Source organism: Bubalus bubalis, chromosome 13, assembly GCF_019923935.1.
Source record: "Bubalus bubalis isolate 160015118507 breed Murrah chromosome 13, NDDB_SH_1, whole genome shotgun sequence".
NCBI classification, from domain to species: Eukaryota; Metazoa; Chordata; class Mammalia; order Artiodactyla; family Bovidae; genus Bubalus; species Bubalus bubalis.
Genome location: NC_059169.1, coordinates 17,215,533 through 17,242,012, shown reverse-complemented (window position 1 = coordinate 17,242,012; position 26,480 = coordinate 17,215,533). Strand labels below are relative to the sequence as shown.

General features: G+C 43.5%; 1 protein-coding gene and 1 long non-coding RNA gene across 7 annotated transcripts; one reads left to right on the top strand and one right to left on the bottom strand.

The window, feature by feature from the left end:
- On the bottom strand, positions 1–2,093 carry LOC123328883. Its single transcript, XR_006543877.2, has 3 exons — positions 1,810–2,093; positions 933–1,693; positions 1–304 (listed from the first exon to the last, which is right to left on the bottom strand). It is a non-coding gene; the product is annotated as an uncharacterized LOC123328883 (long non-coding RNA).
- Positions 1,342–25,318, top strand: LOC102392193 (ATP-binding cassette sub-family C member 4-like). 6 transcript variants are annotated; one of them, XM_006078601.4, is made up of 6 exons: positions 1,342–1,472; positions 12,302–12,412; positions 12,955–13,075; positions 19,417–19,641; positions 23,787–23,869; positions 25,053–25,318. In XM_006078601.4, exons 1-5 carry the CDS (start codon positions 1,420–1,422, stop codon positions 23,829–23,831), a joined length of 555 nt encoding a protein of 184 aa, XP_006078663.4. In that variant the 5' UTR covers positions 1,342–1,419; the 3' UTR covers positions 23,832–23,869; positions 25,053–25,318. The 6 variants fall into 6 exon arrangements, with proteins under 6 accessions (XP_006078663.4, XP_025118923.3, XP_044782884.2 ...); XM_025263138.3 differs by having other exon boundaries at positions 1,434–1,472; positions 12,302–12,446; XM_044926949.2 differs by lacking the exon at positions 1,342–1,472 and adding an exon at positions 1,692–1,832.
- Positions 25,319–26,480: the final 1,162 nt, after the last annotated feature.

Sequence of the window (26,480 nt, the reverse complement as noted above, 5' to 3'; positions counted from 1 at the left end):
AATGTTGGCATTTGGAGCAGAGAAAGGTTTATTGCAGGGGTCATGCTAGGAGTACAGGCAGCTCATCCTTATAAAATCCAAACTTCCTGATGGATTTCAGGGGAGAGGTTTTAAAAGCAAGGTGAGGGAGAAAGTCCAGGGAATGTAATCAACTCCTACACCATTCTGGTTGGTTGAGGGTGAGATAACAGAGTAGGATCACAGGGTTTAACATCATCAGTCTTTTGGTTCCAGCTGGTCTGGGTGCTTCCTGCTTAAGGCCATGATGCAGTGACCTTCTTCCATCTGGTGGGGGTTTTAATATCTGCAGAGCAATTCAGAAATGTCCATCAGACACTGTCATCTATGTGCTTCAGAGAGAAGCTAAAGATTTTGTGACTGCTATATGGCCTATTGGAGAAGGCGACAGCACCCCACTCCAGTACTCTTGCCTGGAAAATCCCATGGACGGAGGAGCCTGGTAGGCTGAAGTCCATGGGGTAGCTAAGAGTCGGCCATGACTGAGCGACTTCACTTTCCCTTTACACTTTCATGCATTGGAGAAGGAAATGGCAACCCACTCCAGTGTTCTTGCCTGGAGAATCCCAGGGATGGGGGAGCCTGGTGGGCTGCCGTCTATGGGATTGCACAGAGTCAGACACGACTGAAGCAACTTAGCATATGGCCTATTTATTGTTTAATTTTTGGTTACTACATGTTCACGTCTTCCAATCACTAATTCCTGAGCCAGCCTTTTGTGGCTTAGAGGAGGCCGAGGAGACTAAAACTTTTCTATAAACAAGGGACAGGCAGAGGGCATGGGGTGGGGGTAGTGTCTATCACAGGAGGGCCCCACAGGGTCCTGCTCCATTCCAGTTGTAGAACCTCCCACAGAGCCCTCCTTTGGTCCTGATGAGGGCAGCCTGCCCAGATGGTGGGGTGCTATCTCCTACCAACTTTCGCCAGGTCTTCACCACAGCTGAGGGGGGTTTCGAAGCAGATGGGGCTGATAGAGCCGATCCCTCCCTTCTCCATTCTCTGGTTGGGTGGGTGCGCTCAGAGCACGCCCTTTGGTAGAGTTTGCAGGCAGGGCTAGGTTGTGGACGCCTGGGGGTCCTGTACGTTGTGTGGGCAGTTCCCCTACCCGCCTCCATCAGCTGTGCCTGCGGCCTCGCCTCACACCTGCGTGTGGCCCCTGGCAGCCTCCTCCTGGCCGCCCCTTCGTCCTGCTGCCCCCACCGCTCCGACTCCAGACGGCTGAGGGTCAGAGCGTGAGGCCACGGCTTCCCAAAAGCGCCCCACTCCCAGAGCCGGTGGTTCTGTCTCGCAAAGAGAGGACCCCGCTGTGTCTGAGCCTCCAGCCTCCCCGCCGGCGCCTCCAGTAGAAGCTCCGCCTCCAGAACTGCGCGACCCCGGCCCGCGCCCGCCCCCCGCGGCAAGATGCGGAAGCCCAACTCGCTGCAGGACGCGAACTTCTGCTCGCGCCTATTCTGGTGAGAACCCGCCTGGGCTGCTACATCCCGCCGCCTGTGGGCTACTTCCTGACGCTGCTGACCCCTTTCAGGGACTTGGTAGAGCCTCAGGGAGCAGGAGCCCTTTCCGATGGCTGCTTGTGGCCGGTGGTGCCGCCCCACTCGATCCAAGGGTTTCCTGTCTGCCGTCCGGCTGCGGAACGGGGACCCGGGAGAGTTATCTGGTCGGGCGCAGGGTCTACCTGTGTAGGGGAAGCGGAAATATTCACAATAAAGAAAGGGGCTCTCTGCCCCGCCAGCCTTGTATGGCCTGGGAGTAGCGGGGAGCAGAAGGCAGGGACTACTATGTGGGCCTGACCTTTGGGCTTGAATCACACTTTGGTGAGCTGCTTCTACTTGTTCTTAAATGCAGGGAGAAGGTGATTCCAAACACGTTTTTGGTCTTGTAGGCAGGAGTTTGTAAAGGGAAGTTCTTAACATTCTTGCTGTTGGGTATGATGCATGAGTAAAACATCTCTGTAATCAAGCATTAGGGTGGCTGTTCTCAGAGTATCGCTCTCAGACCTGCAGTATCCTCATCAACTGGGAGCTTGTTAGAAATGCAAATCCCCCTACACGCCTTCGAGATAAATTCTGTGAAGTTAGAAACTCTGGGGGTGGGGTTTAAACAAACTCCAGGTGATTCTGATGGAAGGTGGAGGCTGGCTTCTGTTTTAATCCTCCCATTGGTAATGTTACTTCAATGTTAACTTTTAAAAAGGGGTCCAGACTTTGTGAAGTTGATTGTTGACCATGATGGCCATCATGTATGTAAGGTCTAAGGTACCCTCATGACTTCCTTTTGCTCCTCCCACCCCCCGCCCACCGCCACCCCCCCCCCCCTCCCCCGCTACCCCGGGAAAATTGAAATGAGTCTGTCCAGGAAGTGCTGCGCAGCTACAAGGCCCACCTTCTAAAGAAAAATTGAGTTGTCATCTCATTGGGTGTTTGCTTTTCTTCTCACATTTCATCTGCTTTCTCAACTTATGAATGATGCCATTTACTGCCTTTATATAAATGACTTTATACAAATGACTTCACTGAGGTTTCAGTGTTTTCACAGTACAGGTTGGACGTAGGGTCTAAGAGAAGTTATACATTATGGTTATTGGTATTGTTGTGAATTTTAGGAAATAATATTTATTTTTCTATTTCTGTAAAAAATTTAAAGCTATAGAAGAAGAAACGAATACGAATTTCTTTCTATTATATACTTGGTGATATTTTGGTTGTTTTTTCTTTCCCTTAGAAATCTTTCTGCACACCTGAGCGTGCATGCTTTTATATAAAACTAAACAAATTTGAATTTTGAGTCCTTAATTTTCTATGCTTAATGTTTATTTATGGAATTAGATAATGTTCAAAACATGGTATTTAATGCAATTTATGCTGTCTTTCACTTGTAACACAGTTTTTTGCTAATTATGATATGATGGCCATATCCATAGGGATATATATTTACCTCACCCTAGGTAAATATATATTTACCTCACCCTAATATTTAGGTCCATCTTTCCTTTGTCTATATCCCCAGAAGTAGGATAAACTGGTGAAAAGCCAAACTGTTTTTGATCAGGTTTGGACCAGTTTGCCCTCTTAAAGCTCTTATGTGCTTATTTCGTTGCCATCTTTGAGTACCGAAATTACATTTTTATTAGGTCTAAATTTAAAAATAATTCAAGCAGTTTTAACTTGAATTTATTTGATTTGTGGAGATGGAGCTTTTTTATGTCCATTGACCATTTGTCTTTCTTTGAATTGTTTATTAATACATGTTTTTCCTATAAGGCAGTTATTTTTAAAATAACTTTCAATACTGCATATAATACTTTTTCAACTTTTCATTTGTCCTTTAGTTTAGTGGATTTTACCTTGTGGCTCAATTGGTAAAGAATGCGCCTGCAATGTGGGAGACCTGGTTTTGATCCCTGGGTTAGGAAGATCCCCTGGAGAAGGGAAAGGCTACCCATTCCAGTATTCTGGCCTGGAGAATTCCATGGACTGTATAGTCCATGGGGTCACCAAGAGTCGGACACAACTAAGCAACTTTCATTTTCACTTTCACTTTGTGGTTTTAAGTTATATGTCATTAATTATATTGAGCTTTTTCTTTTTGGTTTCTTCTGTTGCTTCTATAATATCTTTTAAAAATCCTAGCATCATCTAAATCTCTGTGTTTGGTTTCAGCTCTTTTCTTGTTTCTTTTCTAAGAAAAGAAAAGAAAGGCTTCCCTGGTGGCTCAGAGGTTAAAGTGTCTGCCTGCAATTCAGGAGACCTAAGTTCGATCCCTGGGTCGGGAAGATCCCCTGGAGAAGGAAATGGCAACCCACTCCAGTATTCTTGCCTGGAGAATCCCATGGATGGAGGAGCCTGGTGGGCTACAGTCCATGGGGTCACAAAGAGTCAGACACGACTGAGAGACTTCACTCACTCACTCACTTTCTAACAGTAAAGGCAGCTAGAACTTCTTTTAGTATTTGATATAAGATAGACTCCATTTTCCCAAAGCAACCCATTTTCTCATCATAGTTTATTGAATTGTTCTCCCTCATACCCATTTTTGGAAATCAGTGGCCTAGTTTATGAACCATGTCTAGCTGGGGACTAGACTGTCCAGTCAGCTGAGACTGTCCCTGGTGATGTTCCTGCAGTCCTGCACTGCAGCCTCTGGGGTGAGCTCTGCATTTCTATCCCACTCTCCTCCAGAAGCCAGCAGGTTGGGGGTGAATGCGAGACCCAGAGATGAGGTGGAGCAGGACCTCATCTTGGACCAGATGCACTTGACCCATCAGGGAGTCATTACATCCTCAATCCCCTGACTCTGGCCACATCTCAGTTAGTGAACTGTCCCCTTGCAAAGGGAGTGCAGATGTGGAAACTGCTACTGGTGTCAAGTCAAACTCTCCGGAGACCGTTGTCAGAAAAGCTGATGACATGATGGGGAAGTGAACTCGCTGAGTACTAAGATGGTTTAGGGAAGTTGGTCCTGTTAAGCCCTCAGTAACTAGTGATCATAAGTGCATCAGTAAGTTCAGTTCAGTCGCTCAGTCATGTCTGACTCTTCGAGACCCCATGAATCGCAGCATGCCAGGCCTCCCTGTCCCTCTCCAACTCCCGGAGTTCACTCAGACTCACGTCCATCGAGTCAGTGATGCCATCCAGCCCTCTCATCCTCTGTCGTCCCCTTCTCCTCCTGCCCCCAATACCTCCCAGCATCAGAGTATTTCCAATGACTCAACTCTTCAAATGAGGTGGCCAAAGTACTCGAGTTTCAGCTTCAGCATCATTCCCTCCAAAGAAATCCCAGGGCTGATCTGCTTTAGAATGGACTGGCTGGATCTCCTTGCAGTCCAAGGGACTCTCAAGAGTCTTCTCCAACACCACAGTTCCAAAGCATCAATTCTTTGGTGCTCAGCCTTCTTCACAGTCCAACTCTCACATCCATACATGACCACAGGAAAAACCATAGCCTTGACTAGATGAACCTTTGTTGGTAAAGTAATGTTTATGCTTTTGAATATGCTATCTAGGTTGGTCATAATTTTCCTTCCAAGGAGTAAGTGTCTTTTAATTTCATGGCTGCAATCACCATCTGCAGTGATTTTGGAGCCCCCCAAAATAAAGTCTGACACTGTTTCCACTGTTTCCCCATCTATTTCCCATGAAGTGATGGGACCAGATGCCATGATCTTTGTTTTCTGAATGTTGAGCTTTAAGCCAACTTTTTCACTCTCCACTTTCACTTTCATCAAGAGGCTTTATAGTTCCTCTTCATTTTTGGCCATAAGGGTGGTGTTATCTGCATATCTGAGGTTATTGATATGTGTCCCGGAAATCTTGATTCCAGCTTGTGTTTCTTCCAGTCCAGCATTTCTCATGATGTACTCTGCATATAAGTTAAATAAACAGGGTGACAATATACAGCCTTGACGAACTCCTTTTCCTATTTGGAACCAGTCTGTTGTTCCATGTCCAGTTCTAACTGTTGCTTCCTGGCCTGCATACAGATTTCTTAAGAGGCAGGTCAGGTGGTCTGGTATTCCCATCTCTTTCTGAATTTTCCACAGTTTATTGTGATCCACACAGTCAAAAGCTTTGGAATAGTCAATAAAGCAGAAATAGATGTTTTTCTGGAACTCTCTTGCTTTCTCCATGATCCAGCGGATGTTGGCAATTTGATCTCTGGTTCCTCTGCCTTTTCTAAAACCAGCTTGAACATCAGGAAGTTCACAGTTCGCGTATTGCTGAAGCCTGGCTTGGAGAATTTTGAGCATTACTTTACTAGCGTGTGAGATGAGTACAATTGTGTGGTAGTTTGAGCATTCTTTGGCATTGCCTTTCTTTGGGATTGAAATGAAAACTGACCTTTTCCAGTCCTGTGGCCACTGCTGACTTTTCCAAATTTGCTGGCATATTGAGTGCAGCATTTTCACAGCATCAACTTTCAGGATTTGAAATAGCTCCACTGGAATTCTATCACCTCCACTAGCTTTGTTCGTAGTGATGCTTTCTAAGGCCCACTTGACTTCACATTCCAGGATTTCTGGCTCTAGGTGAGTGGTCACACCATCATGATTATCTGGGTCATGAAGCTCTTCTTTGTACAGTTCTTCTGTGTATTCTTGCTACCTCTTCTTAATATCTTCTGCTTCTCTTAGGTCCATACCATTTCTGTCCTTTATCGAGCCCATCTTTGCATGAAATGTTCCTTTGGTATCTCTAATTTTCTTGAAGAGTTCTCTGTTCTTTCCCATTCTGTTGTTCTCTATTTCTTTGCATTGATCACTGAGGAAGGCTTTCGTATCTCTTCTTGCTGTTCTTTGGAACTCTGCATTCATATGCTTATGTCTTTCCTTTTCTGCTTTGCTTTTCGCTTCTCTTCTTTTCACAGCTATTTGTAAGGCCTCCCCAGACAGCCATTTTGCTTTTTTGCATTTCTTTTCCATGGGGATGGTCTTGATCCCTGTCTCCCATACAGCGTCACAAACCTCATTCCATAGTTCATAAGGTACTCTATCATATCTCGGCCCTTAAATCTATTTCTCACTTCCACTGTATAATCATAAGGGATTTGATTTAGGTCATACCTGAATGGTCTAGTGATTTTTCCCTACTTTCTTCAATTTAAGTCTGAATTTGGTAATAAGGAGTTCATGATCTGAGCTATAGTCAGCTCCTGGTCTTGTTTTTGTTGACTGTATAGAGCTTCTCCATCTTTGGCTGCAAAGAGTATAATATAATCAATCTGATTTCGGTGTTGACCATCTGGTGATGTCCATGTGTAGAGTCTTCTCTTGTGTTGTTGGAAGAGGGTGTTTGCTATGACCAGTGCATTCTCTTGGCAAAACTCTATTAGCATTTGCCCTGCTTCATTCCGTATTCCAAGGCCAAATTTGCCTGTTACTCCAGGTGTTTCTTGACTTCCTACTTTTGCATTCCAGTCCCCTATAATGAAAAGGACATCTTTTTGGGGTGTTAGTTCTTAACGGTCTTGTAGGTCTTCATAGAACCGTTCAACTTCAGCTTCTTCAGCATTCCTGGTTGGGGCATAGACTTGGATTACTGTGATATTGAATGGTTTGCCTTGGAAACGAACAGAGATCTTTCTGTCGTTTTTGAGATTGCATCCAAGTACTGCATTTCGGACTCTTTTGTTGACCATGATGGCTACTCCATTTCTTCTGAGGGATCCTGCCCGCAGTAGTAGATATAATGGTCATCTGAGTTAAATTCACCCATTCCAGTCCATTTTAGTTCACTGATTCCTAGAATGTCTACATTCACTCTTGCCATCTCCTGTTTGACCACTTTCAATTTGCCTTGATTCATGGACCTGACATTCCAGGTTGCTCTTTACAGCATCGGACCTTGCTTCTATCAGTAGTCACATCCACAACTGGGTATTGTTTTTGCTCTGGCTCCATCCCTTCATTCTTTCTGGAGTTATTTCTCCACTGATCTCCAGTAGCATATTGGGCCCCTACTAACCTGGGGAGTTCCTCTTTCAGTATCCTATCATTTTGCCTTTTCATACTGTTCATGGGGTTCTCAAGGCAAGAATACTGAAGTGGTTTGCCATTCCCTTCTCCAGCAGACCACTTTCTTTCAGACCTCTCCACAATGACCCATCCGTCTTGTGTGGCCCCACAGGGCATGGCTTAGTTTCACTTAGTTAGACAAGGCTGTGGTCCTAGTGTGATTAGATTGACTAGTTTTCTGTGAGTATGGTTTCAGTGTGACTGCCCTCTGATGCCCTCTTGCAACACCTACCATCTTACTTGGGTTTCTTTTACCTTGGTCCTGGGGTATCTCTTCATGGCCGCTCCAGCAAAGCATAGCCGTTGCTCCTTACCTTGGACAAGGGGTACCTCCTCACTGCCGCCCTTCCTGACCTACAGCGTGCGATAGCTCCTCCAGGCCCTCCTGTGCTCGCGCAGCCACCACTCCTTGGACGTTGGGTTCATTCTCCCGGCCGCTGCCCCTGGCCTCAGGCGTGGGGTTCATCCTCCCGGCCACTGCCCTGACCTTGTTTGCGGGGTATCTCCTCTCAGCTGCCACCCCTGACCTCGGACGTGGGGTAACTCCTCTTGGCCATGCTTAGTGCGCAGGTCGCAGCCGCTACCGCACTTAGAAATGTTTAATATCAAACTAGGATTCTTTGCACTGCTTTCAGAATGCTATTTGCATTAATCTTGTTTTTCATTAACAGTCAGAATCCGCATACTGTAGACGGATGCTGGATGAGCTTTCCAGGGCTTTTTCTCAGACCTCAGCCTGTTGCCCTTAAGTGTTTAGCTTGATGAGTTTTAGTGATTTTATACAATATTTCTCGCCTTAAGGAAGATGAAGAACACCCCAGAGGTGTATAAAATTTACTACTAAATCCTTACAGTGAAATAGTGTAACAAATTTAAGTTAATTTGTTGTAATTTATACTTGATTTTTTTGGTGTTTATAGTCCTGCATCTCATGAGCCTGAGGGATATCAACTAGCGTCCATTCAGATGTGTCAAGTGGTTAGTTTGCCTTTCTAAGTCTTCCTATGGTCCCCAATTGTGTTGACTTCCTCCCTTTGTTGACCTGAAACAAATAGACTGTCAGATATTTCTCCAGCAAAGATCCATTTATTCACGATCAGCAGAGAAGTGCAGTTCTGTATCTGCACCCATAGCAAGCTAAGCGAGGGATTGTTGTTGTTTAGTCACTAATTCATGACTGACTCTTTGTGACCCCATGGTCTGTAGCCCACCAGGCTCCTCTGTCCATGGTAATTATACTGGATTCTCCAGGTAAGCATACTGGAGTGGGTTGCCATTTCCTTCTCCAGGGGATCTTCCCAACCCAGGGATCGAACCTGAGTCTCCTACATTCACAGGCGGATTCTTTACCACTGAGATGTCAAGGGAATGAGAATTCTTTTATAGAGGAGAAAAGGAAGTTGCGTGGGCTGCTTTAGTAAACAAAGCTTTATTATGACTTTTCACTGAGTCCATCCAGGAAAGAAGAGGAGTGTTTTTTCCTTCCCGCTGGAACAACTAGTGTAACTTTATCCCTCAGAGGCTTCCTACTGGGGCCCACATGAGATTACTCAAGGGCGTTGTCTTGGTGATGGCTGCTCTTTGGGGGAAATTTGTTATGTTTAGAGCAACACTGATCCTCTCAGCCCAGGAAGGTGTTATCTCCACATGTTCCCCCTGTTTGTCAGAGGCCAATACTGAGAGGCTATGTGGCTAGTTCAAGGTCATACACCCAGAGAGTCTAGACAAAGTCTAGACTCTAATATGGGAAGATTTCCATCTGAGACATTAATTGGATTTCTTTCATTAACTTTTTTTTTTTTTTTTTTTTTCAATTGTGGTAAAGGAATGGCACCCCACTCCAGTACTCTTGCCTGGAAAATCCCATGGACGGAGGAGCCTGGCAGGCTGCAGTCCATGGGGTCGCTAAGAGTCGGACATGACTGAGTGACTTCACTTTGACTTCACTTTCATGCATTGGAGAAGGAAATGGCAACCCACTCCAGTGTTCTTGCCTGGAGAATCCCAGGGATGGGGGAGACCGGTGGGCTGGTGTCTCTGGGGTCGCACAGAGTTGGACACGACTGAAGTGACTTAGCAGCAGTAGCAGCAGCAGCAGCACAGCACAGAGCATCAACTTTACCATCTTAACCATTTTTAAGCATACAAATCAGTGTTGTTGACTACATTCATGTGTTGTGCAACCATTTTCCAGAACCCTTTTCATCCTGCACTAATGTGTCATCAAACACTAACTCCCCAGTCCCCTCTCCGTCCCTGGCAACCCCAGGGCCACTTTCTCTCTGAATTTGACTGCTCTCAGCACCTTTATGAAAGTGAGATCATACAGTGTTTGTCCTTTGTGACTGCACCATTTTACATTCCCACCACCAATGTGCAAGGGTTCCATTTTTTCTATGTCCTTCGCATCTTGTTTTCTTCTTCTTCTGCCTCCTCCCTCTTCTTCTTTTTCTTCTTCTTCTTCTTTACCCCTCCTAATATGTGTGTGGGGTGGGGAGGGGGTGTGTCTCATCATGACTTTGATTTGCATTTCCCTGTTGATTAGTGATGTTGAGCACCTTTTCCTGTGATAGCAGATTTTTAAAGAGAGCCTTTCAGGGCAGGATGCAATAATCTGGGTAAGTTGAAGTGCTAATTTCCTGATGTTCCCTGTGGGGAATAAACATGGGGAAAATGGTCTAACATGTTTCAAATCTGCTTATTGGTAAAGCTCAGAGATTTATACTTTTGTTTGGGAAGTAAGCTGAGATTATCAGATGGTGAGGGTTATGGAGATGCTGAACTGGAATGGAAAAGGAGATGGGAGGAGGACAGGTGAGACCCTGGGTCCTCAGTACCACTGTTGAGGCTAGAAACTAGTCTCCTGGCCCATGGACCAGGTATCATTAGATGGGCCAGGCTACCAGGGTTTGCCAGATCTGAAGTTCAGTCTCTTATTGCTTCTTTAATAACTCAGAGACATTAATTTATTTACTAAATAAATCTTGAGCATCCCCTACTAAAAAATTCTTGAGCATATTTTATTAGGAATAATGCAATAGATGAGAGAAACATGTTTTCATGGGTTATTATTGTCTAGCTTTGAAAGTATTCCTTCTGTGGCAAAAATCAGTAAAAATGGTGTCAATCTTTGAGCTATCTCTGCATATTAACTATTGTCATTTAAATAATGTGTAGTGGATTTGAGGGACTTCTCAGGTGGCGCTAGTGGTAAAGAACCCACATGCAAATGCAGGAGGCATAAGAGACACAGGTTTCATCCCTGGGTCAGAAAGATCCCCTGGAGGAGGTCATGGCAACCCACTCTAGTATTCTTGCCTGGAGAATCCCATGGACATAGGAGCCTGTGGGGCTGCAGTCCATAGAGTTGCACAGAGTCAGACAAAATTGAAGTGACTTAGCAGTCAGGCAGTGGATTTGAATAGGGTTTTGGTGGGAGCAGATCCTCTATATAGTTACTGTTTTTCTTTTGATAATTAATAAGTAATTTAATGGCACCCCACTCCAGTACTCTTGCCTGGAAAATCACGTGGACGGAGGAGCCTGGTGGGCTGCAGTCCATGGGGTTGCCAGGAGTCGGACACGACTGAGCGACTTCACTTTCACTTCACTACAGAGACATAATTTGAGATTATATAAATATCATGCTCCACATCAAACTTTGATCCACTAGTTTTAACTTCCCTTGATGATGTTCTGACTCTGTTGCTCCTCTTATGTTTGTTTGCATTTGTTTACTAGAACTTCCCTTTCTCTCCTGTTTATGTAACAGTAGAGATTCATGGATTCTTTCATTATTTACTGTGTTAGGGTTCATTGCAATTTATTTGTTTTAATGGTCAGAGTATCCCATATTTGTTTAGAAAAGAGCCATTCAAAGTGGCTTTTCTGTCCCTTCTACTCATCCTTGCGATTCCTTGAGTGCTTCCTTATTTTATGGCACAACTTGTCACAGGCCCTTCTTTGGACTTACTCTATCTTTAGGTCTCAGCTTCTCAACATTGCTGCTGTGGCTGAGAATGCCTGGGGCTCTGTTCATCTTGGCCTACTAGTTACAGCAGCCCCCACAGGCATCCCCTTTTGGAGCCAGTGTTGTGGCTTGACTGGCTCTTATGGTTCTTAGGATTGTGAGACATGTCTCAGCAACAACCATCAGAAAACTTTGCAATGGCATGGTGTATCACTCTCATGTCCTGGAGGGTACCGGACATACCTATGGCAACACAATGAGGTCCTGGGGAGAAAGGGCAAGAGAGAAGGGGAAAGCTAGTAAGTGAGTGAGTTTGGACCTGGGGTTCTGCCTTTTTGGGGTTGAGGGTGGGATGTCTAGGATTTTGGTAAATTTAAAACATAAGAGCAAGAATTAAATTGTGAGAAAGGAGAAGCAAGTAGTCAGAGAGATGGTCTATTTTATCAGGTCAACCAGAGCTTTCTAAAAGCGGGAACTTTACGGGTGGGGTGGCCTGTCTCTCTATCTAGTTATGTAGCTGGCACGTGTTCACTGGAGATAGATGTCTTTTAAGTGGACATTTCCAAAGTTTAATATCAGGTATTTATGTTACAATTTAAAAAGCTAATTATCAGGTGCTGACACAGACTGCCCCAAACTTAGAAAGAGCCATTTCTTCATGGAGCCTTGGCTCCTTTTAGGGAAAAAGGATATTAAAAATGTCAAGTTTGGGGTGAAGGGGGCCAAAAGACAAACTTCCAGTTATAGAATAAGATGTGTAATGTTGATATGTGTCACTTTCCTCTTTTCTTAATTTTTAACAGGTGGCTAAACCCCTTGTTTAAAATTGGTTACAAACAGAAATTAGAAGAAGATGACATGTATTCGCTGCTTCCAGAAGATCCCTCCCAGCATGTTGGAGAAAAGCTGCAAGAGTGAGCACAGGCAGCAGGGAGAAGGGGAGAAAGAGTGAGAATTTCCACATGGGGCTAAAGATGTTGGAGGGGCTTTTTCTTCCTCTGGGTTCTTCTGAACCCCCTGTCATGACTGCACACTCACTACCCTCAGGATAACCCTGGGCTTAGCCCACTTTGGAGACTGAGGGAGCCCGTGTTCCCTGTGCATCTGTGGACATGGAGGGAGCCCACAGCCTTAGCCCTGGAGGCCAAGCTCTGTCCCCAGAGGTGGGGTCCCTGGAGGAGGCTGTCTGCCCTCCTGAGCTGCTCATGTGCTGTAAGTCCAGCAAAGGTTGGCCGGAACTTCTTTCCTGAGACTAAGACTTTCCCTCAAGGTCCGTTTTTCTGGTGTTTCAGGGTCTGCACTGCTCACCTTTCAGGAGCCCTGTGAGCAGTAAGCCACCATCTATAGGGCAGCCGCAGAGCGCCCTGTACTGAAGGCCCATCTCCCACTCCGCCCCTCCCCTGTTTTCCCTTTGGTGGACACGCTGTTCTTCACTGTGCTTTGTTTCTCATCGCAGGTACTGGGATCAGGAAGTGAAGAAAGCTGAGAAAGATGCACAGGAGCCATCTTTAATGAAAGCAATCATAAAGTGTTACTGGAAATCCTATGTAGTTTGGGGAATTTTTATATTTCTTGAGGTAAAATCTTTTACATACAGTACATTACTTTTCCGTGTATTTGAATCAGTACTGAGATGGACAAGACAGGAGGGGAGAGAGTCCAATGGTTTGAGGATGAAACATGTCTAGGAAACATGATATAGCTCAGCAATTCTATTTAGAATGAGAAATGCCCTGGACTTTCTACAGATGACTATCTTTTAACTGCTTAAAACACAGTGTTGTAGGAAGATGGCTGTGAAATAAAAGCCATTTTATATCATCTTAGGACATTTTTGGTGCTCAGTAAGTGATATAAATGCTGAGTGATCCATGACCAACAGAAGATCCAACAACCTCAAGGAATATGTTCCCTGTGGTTTTAAGAAGACAATTTGGGCCAGAGCCCCAGTAACATAAGACATTTTACAGATGCTGGCAAATAATTGTTAACTTGACCAGGTCACATCTGACAAATGCTTCTTTAAGAAGGTATCTACCAGTTGCACCTTATGCAGCCCCCAGGGCTGGCCTTCCTGGATCCCTAGCAGGAAGCATTACTGGTGCTGGGCAACTTTGAAATCAACACTCCACCCTGCCCTTCACAAGGCACTGCAGTATCTCAGTAGACACTGGTAGAGCCTCTCCCCTTCCAGGGAAAGAAAAGCTAGGGCCCTGCATCTGGAATGGAGCTGTCCAAAGCTCCCAAGAACAAACCCTTCCCTGAGCTGTCCCCTTCTCAGTGAGCTGGCTATTGGAAGCCAACCCCCACCATGTGGAGGAGCTCCAGCTTCACCATGAATTTTGTGTACCTGCCATGCTGGTTTCTGTCTTCTCTGAGGGGATGGTTTGTTGGGAGCCTGGCATTGGCAGAGGGTGGAGGAGGTAATGTGTAGGGAAAACCAAAGGCAGAAAACCATGAGGTCAGTGACCTCTGTGAACCTGAAGGACCTGGGTCAAGATCCCCCAGAGGAGAGTCCACCTGGGGACATAGTGCCGTCAGTCCCCTGTTCTGGCTGAGCCTGCTGGGGGTCTGCTGAAGAACCCCCTGGGTGGCTCGTGCTCTCCATGGTCCCTTAGTGCTGCCTTAGGAACACGGGTGGCCTGTGAGTGTGTGACAGCAGGAGGGATGGAAGATGCTGTTGCTGAGAGAGGGGTGTTTTAGGTGGAGAAGGTGGTGAGTTGTCATCAGTCCATTGTGTTGGGGGTGAGGTGGGTGGGTCAGGAGGTTTACAGGAGGGCAGTGTTTAGTGGGCAGTGTTACAGGTAGGCTCTTGTTTAAAGGCTGTGTTGTACTGAAGGGCACTGTGGGCAGTGGGCAGCTGGGTAGCTGAAGTTTGCCTCACACATCTGGAGAGACCAGAGAATCTGTCAGCTCACAGGTGACTGGATAGTTCTGGGAGATAGAGCTCTCCTTGATGACACAGGTGGGTTGGTCATTGTGCCAGAGGGTGGGGATAGGGATGTGGGCAGAGTGCCACCTTTGAGAGGGCACTGACCACTGAGATACTGCAGTGCCTTGAGAAGGACAAGGTAGAGTGTTGATTTCAAAATTGTCCAGCCCCAGTAATGCTTCCTGCTGGGGATCCAGGAAGGCCAGGCCTGGGGGCTGCATAAGGTACCACTGGGTGGTCATGGCAGAAAAGTAGGGGGTAGAGGACCTGGCAGATGTGGGGCTCATTCTCTGTAGCACTAGAAGTAGTAGCAGCAGTAACAGGGGCTCATACTCAGTAGTAGTGGTGGTGGCCACAGCAGTACTGCTGGGTGGGCGGTAATGACAGCAGTGGGCTTCCCAGGTGGCTCAGCGGTAGAGAATCCATCTGCCACTGCAGGAGACCTGGCTTCAATCCCTGGGTTGGGAAGATCCCCTGGAGAAGGAAATGGCAACCCACTCCAGTATTCTTGCCTGGAGAATCCCATGGACAGAGGAGCCTGGCAGGCTACAGTCCATGTAGGTCTCAAAAGAGTCAGACACGACTTAGCAACTAAATAACAACATTAAGTACTCAAAAATATTATATGTCAGGAACTGCTATGAGCACTTTATGTGTAATATCACTAAATCCTTTGGCTAATTCAGCTAAGTCATAGATATACTACCCTTAGTTTAGAAAAGATTGATTTTTTTTCCTGATTTTTTTTTTTTTTTCTGATAGTCAAAAGAATCCTGAAATCCAACACAAATACTCCTTGTCTTAGGTTTGCCCTTTGACACTCTGTTTGGAGAAATTAATAAATGATTTCTCATGATGGAACTAGTAAGGATCTGTTACATTTTAAAGATACTTTTCAGGTGCTGTTTTGAGATTTTAATGAATAAAACTAGTTGCTCAGATGGAATGAACATTAGTTAAATAATTGATTTTATGAAGCAACTTTTCTTTTTGTGATCTTCTGTCTATGCTGCCTTCTGGTCTTTCTATATTAGATAGTGGAAGATCTAAACTGAGCCCAGGATTCTCTAAAATACAAACACGTTTCCTCTGTGACCTCCAGCCTTATTTTAATTCCTCTGATGCACAGAATACCTCATGGATCATCCATGATCCCAAGCCATGAGCTGTGACCATGCACAGCACAGGCAGAGCCTCCCCAGCACTCCTGGCAGCACCAGCAGGAAGAGGCAGGTGACTTCAGTCCAGTGTGAAGCTTTTAGGGTTAGGACTCAAACTATGAAAATCTCTGTCCTATGTGAATTATGAATGACTAACACTCAGGAACAAGTACAGACTGATGTTGAAGAAGGAGTGCTTGCGGTCATTCCTAATTAGAACACAACAGCCAGCGAGTCCCCAGCACACTGGCCCCTGTGTGCACCTCCATGGAGACTGTGGGTTAAGAGATATGTCTCAGAGCCCTCAGGGTACAGAGGAGGGACCAGAAGCCTGTGCCTGAGCCAGAGTCACAGAGACCACTTCCCCAGGTCATCAGGGCCTTCTCTCTGAGAAGTGAAGTCTCTGCTTGCTGATATGTGAGTGGGGTGACCTCAGAGAACCAGAGTGGGTTCACCCAGTCCCTTCCTCTGAGAGGGGAGGAGTGACCGGGGCTTATGTCCTTTCTCTGGGACCCTTAGAAATGGCCTGGCTTTGTCCCGTCACTTGGCCTTTGTCCAACTCCACTTTTTCTGGTTGTCTCTGGTCAAGGTGGAGGTTGTAGGAAGCACATGTTAACCTGAACCTTTACTTTGGAGATCAACTGATGGGCAGGAAGTATACAGAATCTTCTGTGTCCTGAGTGGGCTTTGTGCCTTAACTGAGGACTCATTCCCTGAGAGTTGTTCTGAGTTTTTGCATTTATTTTCCAACCTTCACCTCCACTCAACCCAGAAGAGTGAGGAGTGGCCAATGGTGGCAAAGATACTGTAGGCCAAGAGCAACAACTGAGGACTACACAGCAAGGGAGTGGAAGAGGGAGCACTGAGCAGAGCAGAAGGGGACCTGCAGAGCACACTTGTTGCATGCACTGTGCTGGTTCTTGTGTACATAGCATTAGCCCTTAGTAATATCTAGAGTGATGACCTTGAGTCATAAATGAGGGTGATGCTTTCTCAACTCATTTTCTTTAAAGCATATGTATCTACATTTTTATTGTAGCATTTAAATTGATTTTTAATTGAAGTATAATTGACTTACAATATTGCATTAATTTCAGGTGTGTAATATAGTGGTTCAATGTTTTTAAACATTATAAAATGTTCATCACTATAAGTCTAGTTACCCTCTGTCACCATACAAAGCTTTTCAAATATTATTGACTGTATTTCCTATGCTGTATTTTACATCCCCATGACTTATTTTATAAGTGGAAGTTTGTTCTCTTAATCTCTCCACATGTTTCACTCATTACTCTCACTCCCCTCAATCCACTTTCTTGAAGAAATCAGGAAAGTAGGTGACTCATTTTTAAAAGAATCCATACATAATGGTTAAAATTTCTAGCAAGCTGCTTAGAAATGAAACTTTTAATTACTGTCTAGAAAATTTGGCTTTTACACATCACTTTTCTCAAGAGTTATTGTTCTGCCATGATGGTCTCTGAGCAGCAATGAGTTTTCCAAGCCCTTTGTGAAACCAGCCTCTGCCATTATGATAAGGTAGGTCTCTTCATAGGACTTTTACGTAATAAAATTAAGCATAACTTACACTTACTTTTTAAATCATGGTTTCAGAGCACTTTGAGGTGTTGTAACTTATTTAGTTTACCAGTATCCCTCCAAGGTAGATCAGGCAAGTATTTTATTAGGCAAAAACCTGGAGGCACAGGAGGGCTTAGGGTTGGTTATGTAACTTGGAGGAGACTGACCTGATTTCTGAAGCACAGTATTCTGATTCCTGGACCAGTGTTCTCTGTGTTCTGTCCTGAGGCTTTCTCCCTGCTAGAGCCTCCACTGAAGGCTCAGAGCCAAGAGTAGGCATTTTTCTGTCAACAGCTCTGTACTCCTCTGTCAATTCCTTTCTGTGGTGGATTTTTTTTTTTTTAGTTTGTAGGTTTTAGAGAACATTTTAAAACTACAAAAATAGAATAAGATTGAAGGGTAGCAGAATGTATAACCAGAATATGCCTCTTTAGCATAAAGATTATTTTGAGCTGATTATTATTATTTTTTTAATGAGAAATAAACACAGGAAAAGTTTTGAAGACAGAGTAGAAGTTAACCCTTCTCTGAGGGACATTTACATTGATAAAGGAAATCTTTTGTAAAGCTATCTTCCTGTCAGTACCAGAAAGAGAAAGATAACTTTAAATCACAGGAGAATCTTGTCAGTGGAGAAGTCTTTAAGAAGACTTATATCTCCTTAACAAACCCAACCCTACCCTAATTTAAGCTGCTTTTTCTGTTAACCTCTTATAAGTGCCCCCTCCCCACCCCCACCCCATACCACCTGACCTTTCTTTTGTCTTTAGCTGGAGATAGTATTTAAGGTAGTTACTTGGGTCATCTCAGGGAGTTAGTTTTCCTGGGCATCTCCCAATGTATACAGGCGGTATTGTTGTTGTTCAGTCGCTCAGTTGTGTCCTACTCTTTGTGTCCCCATAGACTGCAGCATGCCAGGCCTCTCTGTCCTTCCCTATCTCCCAGAGTTTGCTCAAACTCTTGTTCATCCATTGAATCAGTGATACCATCCAACCATCTCATCCTCTGTTGGCCCCTTCTCCATCTGGCCTCAATCTTTCCTAGCATCAGGGTCTTTTCCTATCAGTCAGTTCTTCGTATCAGGTGGTCAAAGTATTGGAGCTTCAGTTTTGGGTCAGTCCTTCAGTGAATCAGGGTTGATTTCCTTTAGGATTGACTGGTTTGATCTCCTCGCTGTCCAAGGGACTCTCAAGAGTCTTCTCCAGTGCTACAGTTTGAAAACATCAAATAGATTCAAGGAATTAGATCTGGTAGACAGAGTGCCTGAAGAATTATGGACAGATGTTTATAACATTGTACAGGAGGCAGTGACCAGAACCATACCAAAGGAAAAGAAATGCAAGAAGGCAAAAATGTTGTCTAAGGAGGCTTTACAAATAACTGAGAAAAGAGAAAGCGAAAGGAGAAAGGGAAAGATATACCAACTGATTGCATAGTTCCAGAGAAGAGCAAAAAGAGATAATAAAACTTTGTTAAGTGAACAGAGGAAGACAACATTTTTTAGCTTGGCTTTTGCCTTGTTTTATTTTTGACTCCAAGGAACATTCCAGTTTCTAGTGGGTATATACATATGAACACAGTGTCCCCTGGGGCTGAGAGTCTACAAACCTTTCAAGGCTGGTTGTTTTGTGATACTTCAGCAGAAGCCGGGCTCCATTCTCTTCATCTACTGACAAGTAGAGTTCAGGGTGGGGAAGGTTGAATCCATATTTGTGCCGGTCTCAGTTCATAAAGGCTTAAAGCATTTATGAAGGAGATAGCATAAAGGAGAAGGTAGGAGTTTGCCTCCCCTACATGAGTCATCTTGACTTTCTGATGGGCTGAGATGTTGAGAAAATATCAGACAGGGCAGGTTGCCAGCAGGGCTTGTTCACATGGAACCAAATATCTTACCTTCTCCTGCCACCTTTTTCCTTATTCATCTTAGTCAGAGTCACTTAGTAGTTTGCCAAATGCATTCTAAGTGCTTAGTATTTATTGAACATCCACTGTGTTCTAAGCACAATGTACTAAAGCTTTATTGTCTTCGAACATAAGGTTAAAATTATCATCTGGTTGTCTTATAGGTGATAGTAGATTACCTATAAGTGATAGTGTGTTTTTCTTTTAGATTAGCCATGAATGTAGCATTTTGTCAAAATGCCTTTTTAACATGCTAATAATAAAAGTAAAGCTTGCGTTAAGAAAAATTGACATGCCTTATATTTCTAATTAAGGCCTTTTTTTTTTTTTTTTTTCCTTTTAGGAAGGCACCAGAGTAATTCAGCCCATATTCTTCAGGAAAATGATTAGTTATGTTCAAAACAAGGATCCCACCAATTCTGCCGCTTTGCACGAAGCCTACGCCTACGCGGCGGGGCTGAGCGCCTGCGTGCTGGTGTGGGCCGTTCTGCACCACTTGTGCTTCTACCACATGCAGCGTGTGGGGATGAAGCTAAGAGTAGCCGTGTGCCGTATGATCTACCGCAAGGTGAGTGTCACTCGGTACTGAAGTGTGTACCTCTCCTGAAGCACCAGAAATATCTGGAGAAAGTTCTCTGTAAATTGGGCTTCCCTGTTGGCTCAGCTGGTGAAGAATCTGTCTGCAATGCGGGAGATCGGGGTTCAATCCCTGGCTTGGGAAGATCCCCTGGACAAGGGAACAGCTACCCACTCCAGTATTCTGGCCTGGAGAATTCCATGGACTGTATAGTCGATGTGGTGGAAAAGAGTTGGACATGACTGAACTGTGTTCACTTTCACTTTCTCTGTAAATTAAATATCTTGTAACTAAGATCATTTACACCTTACAAGAGAAGGTTGCTATTTGAATCGAGCCAAGTTTGTTGTCATTTAAGCAAACTTTACCAATAGATAATGAAAAACTTTCTGTTGAGATCAGGTCAGGGCTGCTTTTGGTGACTTTCAACCATAGGATGTTGCATAATATCTACTAAATTTGTAACAAAGTCTAGTTAAAAATCCTTATATAACTATATTGTTTACTTGAAATTTTCTGAGGGAGTAGATCTTTTTTTTTTTTTAAAGTTTATTTTTTTTTATTTTTTTAATTTTATTTTATTTTTTAACTTTACATAATTGTATTAGTTTTGCCAAATAGATCTTTTTATTATTTTTAAAACTATTATTGAAGTACAGTTGATTTATTAATACAATATTGCTTTTAATTTCTGTACAGCAAGGTGACTCAGTTATACATGTATCTATTCTTTTTCATATTCTTTCGATTATGGTTTATCACAGGATATTGAATATAATTCCCTGTGCTATACAGTAAAATCTTGTTGTTTATCCATCCTATATATACTAGTTTACACCTGCTAATCCTAGACTCCCAGTACTTCCCTCCTCTACCTCTTTCCCCATTGGCACCCACAAGTCTGTTGTATTAATATTTTAGATTCCACAAGTAAGGGATATGATATTTCTTTCTGACTTACTTCACTTACTATGATGATCTCTAGGGCTGTCCATGTTGCTGCACAGGGCACTATTTCATTTTTTTTTTAATGTATGAATAATAGTTTATTGTATACATGTACTACATCTTCTTTATCCATTCTTCTGTCAATAGACATTTACACTGCTTCCACATTTTGGCTATTGTGAACAATGCTGCTATGAACATAGGGATGCATATACCTTTTGAACTATAGTTTTTCTGGATATATGCCCAGGAATGGGATTATGGGATCATATGGCAATTCTATTTTTAATTTCTTGAGGAACTTCCAAACTATTTTCCATAGTGGCTACACCAATTTACATTCCTACTAACAGTATAGGAGGAATCCCTTTTCTGAAGGACTAGATCTTGAGTGTTCTCACCATACACAGAAAATAGAATAACTGTGTGAGGGATATATTAATTAGTTTTACTACAATAATCATTTCCCAATGTATATTTATATCAAAACATCATGTTGTGCACCTTAAATATATATAATTTTCATAAGAAATATGAAGTCCTCATCAAAAGCTAAAACCAAACAATTTAAATTGAAACTTTTTTTGTTTTTTTCATTTTATTTTATTTTATTATTTTTTTTTTGAAGATTTTAAATTTTATTTTATTTTTAAACTTTACATAATCCGCCACAGGTATACATGTGTTCCCCATCCTGAACCCCCTCCCTCCTCCCTTCCCATTCCATCCCTCTGGGTCGTCCCAGTGCACCAGCCCCAAGCATCCAGTATCGTGCATCGAACCTGGACTGGCAACTCATTTCATACATGATATTTTACATGTTTCAATGCCATTCTCCCAAATCTTCCCACCCTCTCCCTCTCCCACAGAGTCCATAAGACTGTTCTATACATCAGTGTCTTCTTCTACCCAGTTACCACTTACCTAGAGCTTCTTTTCCTTGAGATATTTTTCTTGGCAAGATGCTAAATGTCTTCACCTCACCTTTCCTTTAGAAAAGTCTTGTCAGTCTTGGGGCTGTGTGAACCTGGGAGTCCTTCATGTCACTGTCTATGCTTGACTAAAGCACGTGAGCCAGTTTCCTCCTGGGTGACAAGGAAATGGAAGTGGCACCCATACTGTCTAGTCTGGGGTCTTCATTCTTGTTCATCCTTATCTTTTTATTTTGTTGCATCTTCTGCCATTTAGGAGACAAATACTGAGATTTCCCCACACATGAACTAGATGTTTGTATTCTTAGATCATGCTTATCTCCCATAAATAAGTAGGAAATTTCACCAGAACTGTACTGTGAAAATCTTAAGTGAGGTGTGAGATGATGCTTCAGTCAGCACTTGCTCTTTGCTGCACAGGTGAGCTTCTGTTTTTCTTCCTCTTCTCACTAACACTTTGGAACATCATCTTCAGAAAATCTGATCTGAACTGGCACATTTGCTTATTTGAATGTAAATATCTCCCAAAGATATTCATTTGCTGGCTTGATTATGCCTAAAAGAGTTGTCCCTGTGTGAAGTTAGAAATTGTAGAGGTTAAACCAAAGATATAATCTGAAATTCAAGAAATGTGGGAAAGACAAATTTCCTCAGGCCCAGCCATGCATCTAGAATCCTTCTGAGATGCAGATATAAAACACTCCTTCTGTGCAGGTTACAGGTGGACTGATTCCTTAGGGCAAAGCTGGTGCTGTAGAGCAGCTCTGAAAGGCCCCTCTGAATGTCTGTAGTTCATTCTCAGGCCTACATCCTGATCTCTGGTTCTGAGGAGAAATCAGGCTGGGTGTTAGAAATGGGATGGCTGCTAAGTTCATAGTCGTAATTGGTCTACACTGTGGGTTTCAGACTGGGGCATGTCTCCAGTGGTACCTATACCACTTCCTAAAATTTGCCACACCCTCCCCTGAGCCAGCACCATTCTACTTCTTCTCTTTATGAATTCGACTACTCTAGGTGCTTCATATAAATGGAGTCACACAGTATTTGTCATTTTGTGTCTGGCTTTTGTCATATAAGACATGTCTTCAAGGTTCATCCATGTTGTAGGTGTCAGAATTTAATTCCATTTTAAGGCTGAATAATATTCCATTATAGGTCCATACAACATTCTCTGTATTCATTCTTCTATCAATGGACAATCGGGTTGTTTCTACCTTTTGGCTATTATGAACATTGCTGCTGTGAAAATGGGTGTACAAAATATCTACTTAAGCTTGTGCTTTCAATTCTCTTGGATACAATCCCTAAAACGGAATTGCTGTACTATATGCTAATTTTATGATAAACTTTTTGACCCCCATACACTTTCAGCATGGCTACATTATTTTGCATTCCCACTTGATCACTGACTTTTCTGTTTAACTCGAGAACTAAATGAGGTGTTTTTAGAACTATGACTTTTTTTTTGTTGTTTTTTTTGGATCAAAGCCTCCAGTTGGTGATTTACTGAAATACTCAAGATGGTCTCTTCAGGTTCCTCAGATCTCTAGGATATTTTAAAGAACTTTTTACCAAATAAAGGGCTTGTACAACACAGACTGTGTTTTTTGTCAGTAGACTGGCATTAGGAACACAGGATCCTTATGGAATTAATGTTTTGAACACTTAATTTCTTTCAGAATTAAACTAAGACCAAACTGTTTAATGTTGTCACACACAGAATTAATGATTTACTCCAGATTTATAGTTCAAGTCCCCTAATTTCTTTCCTTAAGGCAGCCTCTCCACTGTCATTTAATTAGCTTCAAATTTACCTTAGTTGGCTCCTAACTCTAAACCTATATCCCTTTATACCTCAGGCAAGTCCAAGTTCACTGAAAAACAGGTGCATGATTTTGCATGCATGCCTAGTCGCTCAGTCATGTCCAACTCTTTGCAACCCTTTGGACTGTAACCTGCCAGGCTTCTTTGTCCATGGTACATTCCAGACAAGAATACTGGAGTTGGTTGCTACTTCCTCTTCCAGACGATCTTCCTGGTACAAGAATTGAACCCACATCTCCTGTTCTTCCTGCATTGCAAGAGGATTCTCTACCCTCTGAGCCACTATTCCACCCTTTGCAGTCCTTGTGGGTGGGCTGCCTCCACACTGAGGAGATGAAAGATGAATGAGGGTCCCTAGAGCCCTGCCATCAAGACCCCATGAAAATGTGCTTTGTTTTGTTATGTTCTGAGAATGACTTGGTATCATCATAGGAATCCTATTGTTTGTCATGGGGAAGACCACCACAGGCCAGATAGTCAACCTGCTGTCCAACGATGTGAACAGGTTTGATCAGGTGAGCTGCCCCAGAAGGATCCTCCTCCATGTCCTGTCCTTCTTACTGGATTCAGCTTACTGGGATGGGTTTGGTGTCAGCCAGGATTCTGTTGAGGACTTAAGACAATGGTTCTTTTTATCCAAAGTTTATTTCTTCTCTGTATAATTTAGAAGTAATAATGTGCATTGTCTGGAAGATGAGAGTTTTGTTTTTCTAACATTGTCTGCAACATACTCCAATAACAGGCAGCAGTGTTCTTGCCCAGCTTGGTTAGGGTCTGAGGGGTCTTCCTGGAGTAGCCCTTCTTGGCACGTGGTGTCACTGTGCCTTGTGGCTAACTGTCTTCTACCTTCTGACAATTGTGAACATTGCTGCTGTGAAAATGTGTGTACAAATATCTGCTCAAGCCTGGGCTTTCAGTTCTCTTGAGTACCTTCCCCGAAATGGAATTGCTGTGCCATATGCTAATTTTATACTTCCTGTCTTCCTCCTCTTCTGGGTTATGAAGGCCTGGTGGGCAGGGATTGTTCTTTCCTCTGCTCCCTGTTCAGTACCTGCTGCATAGGAAGCCTTTGAGGAATAACTCCAGGGGAATTGTCCCCAGCCAGACACAACCTACTCTCCCCTGACCCACCATGCTATTTTGTTTGCACTTATGAATAGGTCATATTACCCAGGGAGTTGTAGCTGTTGGTCAGATCTGTATCACACTGAACCACTTCTCTGTCAATTTTTAATTCATCAAACATAAACTAAGGCCCCTACTAAGTTTCAGGGATGAATAAGATTTAGGTTTTACCCTGGAAAAGCCATAGCCTGTCAGGGAAGTAAATAGACAAATTACTGGAGAGTATGGTAGGTACCATAATTAGGCTTTCCTGGGGAGTGCTAGAGGAGATAGGGGCTGAATTTAGGAACAGAGAGAGTTTGGGGACACCTTGAGCTCAACTGTGGTATAGACAAAATCAATATCGTCCTTCAGTGCAGCTGGTTGGGTTCTCCTTGGAACCAGTCCTATGCTACCCTGGAATAGCATCATCAGATGGACGCTTGGATTTCTGCTTCAGCAGGTGTAAAACCCACTGAGATCACTTCTGTTTAGACTCCTGTCTGTTCCTTTGGAGGAGATTGTTTCTCCACTGCATCCTTAGTGGTGTTGTTTTTATACAGTCCTAAGAGGGCTTTGTCTTTCTCTTTTTAGGTGACCATATTCTTCCATTACTTGTGGGTGGGGCCACTGCAGGCTATCGCAGTGACTGCCCTGCTCTGGATGGAAACAGGCATATCGTGTCTTGCAGGGATGTCAGTTCTCATTTTTTTTCTGCTTTTGCAAAGCTGCTTCGGGATGTTGTTTTCATCACTCTGGTGAAATTGCACACAGAGGATTATAGGGGGTGTGAAATCATGCAAAGTCAGCAGTCTTTGATCCTTATTGAGACCAAGCTCTCTTTTCTGTAAATTTATTGTATACAAATGGTTTAGGTGATTTACATCATCTTCTGGCCAGAAGGCCTGTTAACATTTTATGACTCTGATAAAGGTTTATCAACCATAAGACTTATTTTCTCTAAGAGTAATTATTTTAAAGTTTGGCGCCATCCTCCGAAGGTGTTAGATAAAGTTGCATTCCTACAGGGTAGAGATGCAGTGGGTTTACAACAAAGGAAAGAATTTATTACCTTAAGGGTCTAAAGTTGTTAACACCAAGGCCACTACTTATTTTTCCTACATACCAACTATATTAATTAATACACTTCCAAGGATACAATACAGGGGATGTGGAAACTTGGCAGCAAGCATTGGCTCAACAATGAAATCTTCTACTAGTTCTATTCTGACAATTTCTAACTCTCTGAGAGGCTCTATACTATTTGAATATCTTAAGCTTCCCGTGCCTCTCGCTGGCTGAGAGACTCTAAACAATCATATGCATAGCTGTAGGAGTCCGGGTAAACCTGTCAGGCAAGTTAGAGAGCCATCTGAGGGGTTTGTGAACTAAAACACTCTTGTCATGCCCAGGAACTTTATTAACTGGAGCTGTAAGTTAACTCTTTTTCAGAGAGGGAGATGGTGGTGGGGGACAGCCCCCTGCAAAGTCAGAGGTGTAGGTGAGAGCACAAAGCGGTAAAACAGGCAGACTCTGGTTTTGGGGTAGATGCTCAGGCAGGTCCAGAGGGGTACCCCTCGAGTTCTGGCTCGCCTTGCCCACCAGAACTCTCCCACATAACCTTGTTATGGGTAGGGACTCCTGTGCTGGCTCCCGGCACACGTTGTTATGAATACTTCTAATGGACAGCTGAGTCAGCACTGTGATTCTGCCATGATGTCATCCATTCCAAAAGGTGTTTTTCCAATAGTTTTTGCACTGCATAAACTATGTTATATTTTTCTACAGCCTCAACAAATAGTTATACATATATGATAGTTTGCAGTCCATGGCATGCTGCAGTCCATGGGGATGCAAAGAGTCTGACACAACTAAGTAACTGAACTGAAAGTTTATTTTGATTTGTTCTCCATCTTTACCCAATGATTTCAAGCTCTTACAAATTATTTGTATTTATATGTTATATTGTTTTTTTTTCTTATGCAAATCAGAGGTGCAGGCCACCAATAAAAGCTATCTACC

Excerpts from the sequence above, each read along its gene's own strand:
- LOC102392193 (XM_006078601.4), top strand. The coding sequence starts at position 1,420 with ATGCGGAAGCCCAACTCGCTGCAGGACGCGAACTTCTGCTCGCGCCTA. Across the intron at positions 1,473-12,301 it reads TTCTGCTCGCGCCTATTCTG|GTGGCTAAACCCCTTGTTTA; the intron begins GTGAGAACCCGC and ends AATTTTTAACAG. Across the intron at positions 19,642-23,786 it reads GCCGTATGATCTACCGCAAG|GAATCCTATTGTTTGTCATG; the intron begins GTGAGTGTCACT and ends GTATCATCATAG.